General features: G+C 34.0%; 1 protein-coding gene across 3 annotated transcripts in view; it reads right to left on the bottom strand.

Annotated features, from left to right (window-relative positions):
- Nucleotides 1–12,818, bottom strand: part of TRDN (triadin) — a 243,231-nt gene that overhangs the window by 180,686 nt on the left and 49,727 nt on the right. For all 3 annotated transcript variants that reach the window (XM_080588349.1, XM_080588347.1, XM_080588348.1), the window contains 2 exons: nucleotides 9,301–9,438; nucleotides 7,358–7,384 (listed from right to left, as the gene is read on the bottom strand). In XM_080588349.1, coding sequence (XP_080444475.1) covers nucleotides 7,358–7,384; nucleotides 9,301–9,438 — 165 coding nt within the window. The remainder of the gene's footprint in view (nucleotides 1–7,357; nucleotides 7,385–9,300; nucleotides 9,439–12,818) is intronic.

Here is a 12,818-nt window from a genome sequence, read left to right as displayed (position 1 = left end):
TGTATATTCCTATAAATTGAATAATTTCTAGATGTGCTAAGGGAGGCTTCTTTTTTAGGGGCCTGGCATGCAGAAGAGAGATACTATTTCTATGGGTCACAAGCATAGGGCCCCACTTACTATATCCTCTCCTTGGGACAGCAGCAGCTGTGAGAGGATTTGAGTTCACTCCGAAATATACAGGACCCCAGATTTTGGTACTGTAAGTTTATCTGAGTTTTGGCGGAACCTTTAACCTTATTACATTTTTGTGGTCTTGCCAGACAAATTCTCACTGAACATAGGCCACAGAGGTAGAATTAGCTAGCAATGAGAAGAGGAGAAACCAAATGGGAGAAACCTTTTTCCATGTGGAAAATTTAAATAAATTTTATTCTGTTTTCTTTTCTTTGTATTTTATACATATACATTAACACATATTTATGTCCTTTATTAGCTCTTACTTGCTAGGTCAGGAATTTGCTCTGTCTCTGGTACAGTAAACTCCCAGCCAGGGGGGCATCTGCCTAATACTCCGCTCTTCTTTTTGAGTAAGATCATCCCCAATGCCACATTGCTGAGGCACAAATGAAGAATTCCACTATGCAATTCCACCATGATAACATGGGTTATCTTAAGTTTTGCTTACGGGTTTCCCTGATTTAAGAGGATAGCTTAAACTTCTGAAAACCTCTGTGTTGTTACACTTCTGCCCAGAATTCTTACTAGCCTTGTGGTTCAAAGTTCTCCGTGTACTTTTTTTTTCTACAGATAGCAATTTTGGATTAAAATTGAAACTCAATCACTGTTCTTCAATAGGGAAAAGAACTATAATGAACATCCCTGTTCCCTAGAGGTAAGTAGTTTTGTTTCATCTTGATAATATGGTAAATATTTTCCTTACATTATAAAATGCTATTTTATAGTGGAAATGCTATTACTATATTGATCAGAGTATGTAAAAGAAGATGAGATTGTTAAAAGAACATTAATAACAGAAATGGATGCCACAAAAATGCAAAATGCAAAAAAATACATGTCCGGAAAAGCAGTTTAACATCCGAGAATTGAATCAATCAATGATTTTCATCTTTTAACAAAGGGTATACTTTACACAAAGATATGCCAAACGCTTTGTAGTAAAGTGCAGCCTAGGGAGACAGTGAAAGCCTTTTACAGGGATCTATAATAGCAACTCATACACAGAAAAGTGAACATTACCATATGGCAACATAAAAGAAACTGAATTCAGAAGGCATTACCAGTACAAATAGATAGATACTTTAGGGATGAATGGAACTGAATAATTATTTTCTAAGACACACATATAACTACCACACCAGCAACTCAATTTTCAGGCTGCATAAATGGTAGTCTGAATTTCTTTTCTCTAGTCCATTCCAACTTTTTGGTTGGAAAATGTTTATTTCTTTGTATAAATATTTTTTGAACATGAATATTATCTCCAGAAAAATAAAAAGTAAAAATTGTTTTCTTATTCTTTCCAGGCTTGTTACTGTATAACAAAAAGACTTCTAAATGGTAGGAGCTGATATTCTAATTTCTGTATTCTTCCCAGGAAGAAAAGATAGTTGCCATGTTATCTAGCAATGCATTTTTTTTCCAGTTATTCTTCAGATATAAATTATAGTAACAGCAAATTATTATATTTATTTATCTTTTTATAAGAAATTATGGTTCTTTTAAAAATTTTAGTAAACCCTATTAGTAGAGTGTTTAAAATGCAAGAGTTTTAAACACCTGGCATTTTTTTTAAAAAGGTACTGTAGCTATTCTGGTCTTCACCAGCTGGTCCATAAGGGTGTACTTCTCCACTAGGTCCTGTGTAACTTCTGCATGTCCCTGCTACAACTGAGATACAGTATGTTATCTAAAGTGGCACTAGTCAGCTATATTTATTGATATATAGATAGATTTATTATGCTATTTGTAAGAATTTATGTATTCATATATTATTTACATAGAGTTATATATAGAATTATATATATATTTATATATTCTAGTATGGGAAAATATTGTTTCTTTGTGACACCAAGTTAAAAGTAAAAAATACAAATTCTAATGCATACAGAATTTTTTTAAGGATAACAGATTAAGGTGACTATTTATTATTTAACTAATCATGTGAAAATTTGGAAAAGGAAAATGTCTTCTTCAAAGTTTTATTATGAAACCAAACTGGTTCCAACAACTTATTACCACCATAGTTTTGCTCCCAGTGTACATATTGTCTATGGCCTTGAATTCACTGTGAGTAGATAGATGGATTACAACCACCCTGTTGAATTCAGTGACAGCATGGTTCAGGTAGTCCCTGACTTGGGCAAATGTATGGAGTATGGAAAATAGTTCTGGGATGTTATTGCTATATTTTTAACAGTTCTTGTTCCCTTAGGCATTTGCATAGGTCACTCTTGGACAGCAGTAGGGACTTCTGGCCCATTCACTGGCTGAACTGGACTTTTAGCCTGATCATATCATTCTTATTTACTTAATAGATAAAAACAATCTGACGTAGTTAAATGCTAGGACTAAAATCTTAATTTGTCAGTAAGTCTTTCCCTACTCTTTTTGAATACACTGTAACAGTTCTCTCTAGGCTTATAAGGGGCATAATATCAAACAAAAACAAACAGCAAAATAAATAAATAAATCAAATCACCAAATCCCCTACTAGTCTTCTCTAAGCAGCTTGTTTCTACCTGGGAAAGGGGTTTCCCAAGCCAAGCTGGCATAGATATTTGTTTGATCACTCTCAAAGGGAGATGTAGGAAATAATGTGGTTGAGAAACTTTCCTTCCAGGAGCATTTTGTTTGTGGTTGTTAGCTCAGATTCATACCCACATCTGAAAAACAAATAGTCATGCTAAATAAATTCTGGCTTGGATGGTGGGTTTAATGGGAGTGAGTGTCCAGAGTCAAGTATGGGGTAACTGCACCTTGACCAGAACTGCTGAGAATAAATTAGCAGAAACTACTGCACCCTTGGAAGTTGCCATGTCTTTTCAGAAGAGTATGATATGTGTATCTTGAACATATTAATTACCAGTCTAATCCTCAGGGATATATATTCGCATCTGAACTGAAGACAGGGTGGAAAGAAGAATAAGGTATTTTCCTAAAAAATTTATTTGTAATTAATAAAGTTTCTTGCAAATTGTAACAGAAATTTCTGTTGTATGTGCCTTCTTGTTTTAATCTATGATTTAACTGCATTTTTAAAGATTTTTTTAGTACCAAAAAAGAAAATAGAATCATTTCATATAAGTATTTTATACATCTTTCTAACTCATACAGACACCCTAGCTCACAGAAATTTAGAGGTCTGTCTCTACTTCAGAGAAATCAAGTTTGTTTTGATTGCTGATATAAAATAATCTTATGCTAATGAAAACCTATTTGTTAATATAGAGATGGTAACAATACCACGGTGGTGCTACATTTCTTGCTCAGTGCTTTCTAAGTTCCTTATATTTATTGAAATGAGAATTGCTTACAAAGGGACATACTTTTGAAAGAGGGGAGGTGGAGCACGGATTTCATCTAAGCCCAAATATTAAATCAAGAATAATATCCGAGAAAAACAATTTACTAAACTTCAGAGTGTAAAGTTAAAAACAAACAACTCTGATGTTAGAATATTTTGAATAGTTTTGAACAACTTCTTCCTAAGTCCAAGCACAAGATTCATGCTTCCTAGCCAGAAATTATTGCCTGTTTTGCAGTGGAAGATGTTACTTTAATATACAAAACTGACTGCTATATGTGCACAGTTTGGCAGCTGTACCCTGGCAAACTAAACTAGGAACCCATATTTAGATTTAAATTTTCAATTACTAATATATAAGCACAAATGAATTTCCAAGACAGTTTAATAATCACGTTTTTAGCCAGGGATGACAATGTTAAAGTGTCTGCACTTGCCTTTATTTTAGAGGTACTCATTTTCAATTTTGTGCACTGTGTTTCTCAGCTCTTTACCAACTTCAGAGCTGATGCTAGGTACAACAGATGTGCACAAAAAGATAATAAATATTTCTCTCTCTTTCTGTAACAATTAATTCTAGTAAAAGGACCAAAATATGAGAAAACATACAGATGTCAAATAATTGGATTTGTCTCTAAAGGTTAAACTAACCTTTAGAAAATGAACAGCATTATCCTTCAAAACCATTGTTCTAGAAGGAAATGAAGCCAAAAATGTATTAAGCCTGCAAGAAACTGTTATTAGGCTTCTGAGCATCTTTTGTGAAAAAGCACTGCATTTTTAGCATGTTGAGAGTACAGACTGTTAAAGACTGTAAAAAAGACTGTAAAAATTCACTACCTCTGGTGAAGGCTACATTATTTTTGTTAGACAATATCAAATGTTCACACTTTTCCAATTATTAAAGATAAATATTAGTGATAAGACTTAGGCTGGCAAAAATAATTGCAATAAAAAAGACACTTGAGAAGCATTTTCATTCTTTCTAAAGGATTCTGAAACTGATATTAGTTCTGTTCTGTGTACCAGACCATAATCGTTGCTAATATTCTTATTATCTTTGCTTTCAATTTACATCTCTAGGAAGGTGATCTTTGCTTTCTTTGGGCTCATAATTATCATTGCACCTTTATTTATTTATTTGTTTTTCTTTCATCACTGCAGTGTCCTCACCACCACCCTTGAAGTTTATTCAATATGCAATTTTATTGTAGTACCAGTAATCTTATTTTTTCAGTTACTATATTTACATTATAAAGTAATTTTTGTGCTAACATTTTAGCATTCATTACAACTGCCAGTCAAAAAAGAAAAAAAAATAAAAATAAAAATATGAAGGCTTGTCCATACAGCCAAAGTAGGTATGGAGACTTAAAAAAAAAAAAAAAAAAACCCTTATCTACCTATTCATGAAAGCTCTTATCAAAATAACAAATACTTAAAAGTCAGGCATAGCAATATTAGATCTCATATGCACATTTCCAGAGTGAAATTTGAGAGAAACTTCTAACTTTTAAGTATGTGGAAAACAAACTCTGTTCCTCTTCCGGTATGCACTATATGGTCTAACTGTTGGTCTTTGTTTAGGATGTTCAAATGCTCCAAGTATAAGAAAAGACATCTAAAGATATATGATACACAAAGCTATGGATGAAGCACTGAGTATATGGGACTATGATGTAGAAATGGTTCTTTAAATGAAAGTGGAGAACACTCCAAAGCCAAAAAGTTTGGTGCTGATTTTGTGGATCTAGCTGCTAATATTTTGATATCCAAAAATTGCAGGTCCTTCTTAGGGTCTGGCCCTAATAGCAGTCATACAAAACAAACAAACAAACAAACAAACAAACAAACGAAAACACACATGGCTTCAGGCCGTACATCTTGTATTTTTGTAGCCCAGAAAAAAAGGTGACAAGATCAAGTATAATCAAGTACACTCAAGTATAATCAAGGCCAGATCCTGTTTGTCAGGATGAAATGGAGACCTTCAGTCATCTGGAGATGGTAAAAAGTTATTTGTGGATGTTGCTGTGTGAAAGTTAATGGGTATATCCAGAGAGATCACTTCCTTCGTCAGTTCTAGTCAAGAAACACCATGTTACTGGGAGGCAAGGATGAAACTCCTTATCCTCTGAAACATGGAGAGAAACATCTTGAGCAAACATACAGGAAGTGGAAAAGCCCACTCAAAATATCTTTAAAAGTGCAGGCTGATGAAGCATGTTTGAATTTGGGCCCACACATCTGTGTGACTGAGCTGTCCTGTAAGGTACCAGCTCCTGAGGAATCACCAGCCTCTCCTTCATTTTCTTCACACCAAGCACAGGCAGTGTGCTCAGGCATTTATCTGTGAGGGAGGGCTGAGAACTTTGAATCCTGAAGAAAACATCTCAAGCTGGCAGTTAGGTATTCAGCTCCTTGGAAGAGATGAATACCAGGTCCTAACAATCATCTCAGCACTTCCAACTGACTAATTTATGCAGCCTCCAATTTTTTTTGATGTTTTCTCTGAATTATATTTCTACAACCTAACGTGTCCCAACACAAAATGTAAGGAGCTTGCCTTTAGTAGACATGAGGATATCACGGACTTCTAAATCAGCAGGTATTGCAGTGCTGAAAATGGCATTTTCTGTAATGTTTCCATGGATTAAGTCTTACCAAGCAGTGAAATACCTCTATAACAGTTCCAAGCCAGCCAGCTACACTGGCCCATGGTGAGTAGGAACCTTCCAACCATGTACTTGGGTGCTCTGACAGCAATGCATGACAGCTTTAGACTCTGCACCTGCTGTCAAATTAGCAATGCATTTCTCTCTGGGAGAAGAGACAGGGCAATGTTGAGCCCTTTTGAAAATGTTACAGATGGAGTAAGCTGGAATGTTTTCCTACACTGTATATCAGTTTTCTTCAGTCCTAAAATGAAGAATCGTCCAATGAAAGATGAATGTCCCTGGTCTTCAAGCTTATTCAGTCCTTGGATATCCTTTTGAGACTGACAGAATGTGTCATTAAATACAAGCTTGATCCAGTTCCAATTAACTTCAGAGAAAACTGGATTGTAATCTCAGCACCAACTTGGGTGATAGATTCTTCAATATGTGCATTTACCTTTTGATTTACCATTTGATGGATACCAAATTCAAATCAAACAGGCCTGGTAACACAACTTGTTATTATTAACTTGTGCTCAGTTTGTAGCAAAAAAAAAGCCTTCGTTTTGAAAACCTTTACATCCTATCACCAATATCCCAAGCCTTCTAATACATTTTGATTTAATAGAAGTTGAATTTAAGTTTTATGTTGCTGCATGACAATCTTCATCTGGAAAGATTTATATTATAAGTCCTACTTGTTTCATTCCTGTCTGTTGCAAAAATTCAATGTTAACTCAGTATTTTTTTTTTCCAGAAGATTCAGAGGTAGTCCTTATTTTAGGGTTCAGTATTGGCACAATGTAAAATGCTTTTACAACACCTTGTCATTATTTCTCGATAAATATTCTTTCTGTGTTATTATTTCTAAATACTATTTCTATGCAGGCATATGTGTAACTCATACTAGAATTAATAAGAGTCCCATATACAGGGCAATGTTACAAATAATATTATTTCAGTAATTCTTTCAGCTTGTTATAAACATTTTTTCAGCTTTTTGCATAATAATAAAATGAATTATTGCAGAAAGCAAACATTTCAGCAAGTATTATAGTTTGAGTTTCTTATTTATGAAATCTTTTAAAGCACAATATACTTGGTTAGTAGACTGACATGAATAATGACATAACCTATAGAACAGACTATAGTTTATTCATAAAATATATTATAAAAATATTTTTTGCTCTATATAATAAAGCAACTGACCAACCTTTTTTCAGGGAAGGTTCCACTTCACCTAAACCATGAGAAAAAAAACAAAACAAAAACAAAAAACAGATAAAAGATAAAACAATATGCTATTTCTCATGCTGGTTCATTTTATTTTATTTTATTTTATTTTATTTTATTTTATTTTATTTTATTTTATTTTATTTATTTTATTTATTTTATTTTATTTTATTTTTTAATGCATTTTATTATTTATATGCTGAAAAGCAAGCACCCTATTCTGAGATTTTCAGAAATCCTCTTTTACCATAGAGGATTTCTAGGACAAATAAATTCAATGCAAAGGAGAGACCAAGGAAACACCCAAATCTGTATTTTTTGCTTCTGAATAAAAACTTGTGATAATGCATTTGCAATTTGCTTGGATTTATGCGCATATCCTTGTTTTAAGAAAAAGCCCAGTGATTCATTTTTAACTCCAAATTATAAAATGAATATGCTGGTTAGCAAGATTGTACTAGCAACACTTTCGGTGAAATTCAAGGCAAAAGAGACTCAGTTTCAGTGGAACTATGAGCCCTTGATTTGAATTTCAAGGGTTTAGTCTGGACAATAGTGGTGAGTGTGCAGCCTCTGTTACATTGGCTACAGTGCACAATAGGCAGGGAGTTCATATGCACCTACTTTTTATGATATAATGCAGTACATTACTTATAGCCACTTCACACTCCTGGTAGATATCAGTGAAATGCCACCTGGCTAGCAGGATTAAGGTTTCCAAATACTCCTTAGTGAGCATTCAGATCTTGAGATTTTGTATGCCAGGTGTTTTATGACCTTTTCTGCTTGCATTAACACTTAACCACTCAAGTACTTGAATGCTTGCAGATTCTTCAAGAGTTACAAAATGATAAAAATGAACACTTTTGAAATTTTAGCAAGCTTTCCAGATTTCACATTTTTTTGTTTCTCAACCATATGAGAGAGTGGCTTTCTATTGTTTGTAAATCATATCTCAGAGTAGAATGCCCAGTTCACAAATTTACATGTAGCATAAACATGTATTCACGTGTATCTCTATTAGAATTCATATATGGAAAAGTTCATGCACCCATGTAAAGGTAGAAAATAGATACTATCTCAAGCTTATGAACAAATAGGTAGAAGTTAGTTTTAGTGCACATTGTTTTTTAATTATATTCTGGTGTAACCAAATAGAATGTAAAATAAACTACTGGGGAATGAAGATGTCAGTCCTACACTCATCGCTTGTCAGAATGAACAATATGATGTGACATGAAGATGCACTACTGGTCTGCTCATACCAGGGAACTACTTTTTTTTCTGTAACAGAAGGATTGTTATGTCCAAACTTGAAATGCTAGCAGTTTACTTTCATTTATCAGATAAAGTCAGATGAAGAATTTTACTGTACTGGCAAAACCGTAATTTTTAGTAAACTTCATTATTTGTAATTTGCCATCCAAACTCCCCTTAGTCCAGCCAAAATAGTAATTTTTGTCATATTTTTCTTGTGTCAATATATTGTTCTGTCATCAGTACATAAAATAAAAAATAAAACTAAATATCTAGGTTTCTAGGTCTACCTTGTATATTTCCTGATATTCTTGAGATTCTTACTGATTAAAAGAAAATAGCTATTGCCATTCTCTGAAGCAATATCCTGATGCATATTTTGGTTTTGGCCTTGAAGTCGTACAAATTAGCTCTTTTTTTTATATGTACTAATGGTAATATTTAATTCTGACAGCTTTTCTGTAATGGTACATTAAACATGAGATGAAAGCTAACAAAGAGACCAATTTACTGATTGGAATAGCCAGTAGATGCTTTATTAGCAACAACATTTACTTTTCTTTTTGTTTGACCTTCTTGACTGTGAGGTTAAAAGCTGAGTAAGCCAACATAATGAATGTAAGACAACAGTTAGAGCAGTTACAGAAGTCTTTACATTACGAATACCTTCATCAGTGTCATCATCATCACTCCATATGATGTCAGACAGTAAAGAAATAAAGCCATAAAGCCAATCAGTGGATTCTTCCAGTGTCTCATGAATGATTCTCAGTGGTTCTGTGCTGAGCTTGTTAACAGATCTTCCTGAGTGCAGAGTTTAAAAGAAAAAAAGGTTTGAAAAGCGTACTCATTTGGTGATTAAAGCTAATCTTCATTTTACACAGGACTAATTATATTACCTCCTTTAATACAAACAAACATTGTGAATATTAATGTTTATTATTCAAGGGTTTGAAGATAGCTCTCCTTTCTGTGCAAGACTGGTGTAAACTGTATTCCTACTGCCCTTAGCAGAGTGATTCATGACCCAGTGGACAATTTGATCTGATACTGCTTTTCAAGTTCTGTCTCTTCTTTTGAGGCTTGGTTAGGACAAAGATAAATATAGATTTGATTTCACATAATATTTATTCTTTTAGGTAATCTCTTCTTTTCAACCCAGTTTACATCGCTGGCCCATGTCCCTTGCATCCAATGTTTATTTAGTATTCACAGATGTGGGTGTCCCACACCTCATATCACATCTCTCCTCAAGACCTCTGTTTTACACTAGTCCTGGATTAGGAAATTACTGAGGCCTGCTTCAACTGCATGGACACATCACATCATTCCCATGGAGAACATGTAAAGGAAGGGAAGAAGAAAGCTATGTACATTTGGGCCAAAACAAACCCGAGTCCAGAATGAAAGGGGTTGTGAAACACAAATTATGGCACACAGCCAACTATACTCAAAAACATACACACGTTTATGCTTCTTCTTTTAGAACTATTTTAGAGCTTAATTCACATACACTTGTACACATCTGTATATCTTACTAGTTGTTTTATTGCTCCTGTAGGCAAGTAGGTTGGCAAACAAGAAAGTTGCGCAATTCCATGTGCTCCATCTTCCTAATGTCAACAATTTCTTGCTGAGACCTGCAATGGAAGCAAGGCCCCTGCTCCCTACATATCCACACTTCAGAGAAAGCAACCACTAGTGATTAATAAAAGGATTCTCTTAAAAGCATCTCCAGTTGTAATTTCACCAAAATTTCTTCCTACCCTGTTTATGTTGACATAGTATTTCAGATGAAATCTCTAGTCTCTGACAGGATATTTTGTCCACCCTTTCCATCCACCAAGCTTTTTTTTTTTTTTTTTTTAGAAATCTGTAGCAAATATTGTTTAGGAGGAGAGGTAACTGTCAATCAGTCTATGTCACTGTCCACTGTAATTGAAATTTCAGACTGAACAATTGCCCTATGTATGTGAAGTTCTCCCACAAATTTAGACAATCAAAGGTAGATCACAAATCTTATTTGCCATTGGCCTACTCACTTCTAGTAGTTTCAATAGAAATATATACACTGAATTTAACAGGATCAAGATAGAAACTATTTCTCTGTTTACCACTATCTTCCTGTGCAAATATTTTAATAAGAAATTAAATGCATGTCTCTTCAAAACTACATCTGGCTGCAGAGTTCTGACTCACAAGCCAAATCTTAGCAGAGATCAGAAGTAGTCTCACATGAACTTGCAGGTTACAAAGACAGGCAAAGTACAGGCTTGAAGCAACTTCTTTGATGGCAACAGCATGAACAGTTATTTTCTAAAGAAGTGCTGTAATAAAAATGTTCAACTTTAACTTCATTTGAAATATAAATATATCACTAAATATTTCCTTTTATTTGTAATTAACTAATTTGAAACATAAAAGACCAGACTGAATTTTATTTTGGATCTGTTTGTTAACAAAGTAGATTGAATAGTTAGGTTAATATATTTTTTTCCTCCTGAAAATTATATTATATATATATATATATATGTATATATGTTACTGAACAATCAGGCACATCAAATAAGTTAATCATGCACAATGATGGAATGACAACATTGTAAGGAAATATTTGTGAACTCTTCATTTAATGTACTGTTGTGTGCTACTGTGTTTGTAACAGGCTAAAAAAATCTGAAAGTTTTTGAGTAGCGTACCAAAGAGTATTGACTTTGCTTATCAGAAGACATTTATTTGCATTGGCCTCACACACTGAGATCCAGAGATTTTATTTTTTTTAGTTGTTTTGCCACAAATGACCTTATCCATTGTTTACCAGGAGAACTAATACCTATATCAGGCAATAAAAGTAAATCTACAACCCAACACCTGATGTAATTTGCACTTACTCTAATCTAGAGATGCTAAGAAGTGTATGCAAAATCACAGAATTTGCATGGCCAGTGGGGCTTAGGATAAAACTGAGGTTTTGATTCACAAGTAGGGAAGGTTTAACTTTGGACAGCTGCCCTAGTTCCTACTCATTATCTACCCACCCTGTGGCCATTGGCTGCTTAGGGATGGCTCAGTTGCTTTTACAGCCATGGGCTTTTACAGCTGCAGGGACTACAGCTGTAAAATAAACAAAAATGTCAGTGTATTTTAATATTTGGGGCTATAAATTAGCAGTTCACAAACTGCTTCACAGGTAGGAGAATTGTCCCTCCAGGCAGGCATGGAAACTGCTTGGGGAAGAGCGAGATCAAGAGCAGAGGAAATTACTGTAACCACCCCAAGGCAAGCCATCTTTGCTGATGAACCAGAGCCCTCAGCATCATATTCCAGTCTTTAATTCATAACATCTTCATAGAAAACTGTGAAAAGGGATTAGAAATTGTAAATGTCCAAAGGCAATATTCTCCAGGAACACCTACACTAACAGGTCCAAGTTGCAAATCCTGTTTAAAATAGAAAGTTCAAAAAAATCGGCTTGGGGCTGTGTAGATGACACTTCAGTGGTATTTGCAAAATTAAATTTTGTATACAAACAGATACCATGAGATCCATTTGCAGTGTGCTTCAAGTGACACAGACCTGGAAAGATGTCAACTTGTGCACAGATTTCTTTTTAACTTTTGTTAAATATTTTTTTTTTAAATAAAAATAAAAATAAATAAAAAAACCCCAATGCTAACGGTAATAATTCATCCTAAAGTGCTTAATAGCACTACACCAGATAATCCTGAAGTGGAAAGAATTACTGATCAAATCCATGTTTCTAGCTCTCCCTGCAAGTTTGACAATAGCACAATGTTTTTTACCTAGACAAAACACACACTAAAAAAAGGAAATAAAGCAATTCAGGGGGAAACAAGCAGAGAGAAAAATGCCACTTGTCTTACAAACGTGCAAAGAAAGATGCATTTTTCCATTTTCAGAGGATTTTCATATTCTTGTTAATGTAACTGGTAGAATACAAATTTTCATTACAAAGTTTGAGCTTGATATTTTTATGTAATATTTATTTATTTATTTATTTATTATTTATTATTTGCAGATGTCCAGTAAGGGTATAATGTGATGATTTTTTTATTAAACTAGTTTTGTATTCAGCATATTCAAATTGGATTAACTGTCTTTTCATATCTCTGTCGGGCTTTTCATTTCTTGTCAGACCTTAGAATACAGATTATTTATAAACT

This window comes from Anser brachyrhynchus, assembly GCF_964034855.1.
Source record: "Anser brachyrhynchus genome assembly, chromosome: 3".
In the NCBI taxonomy this organism is placed as follows: domain Eukaryota; kingdom Metazoa; phylum Chordata; class Aves; order Anseriformes; family Anatidae; genus Anser; species Anser brachyrhynchus.
This window is presented reverse-complemented; position numbering and strand designations above follow the sequence as displayed.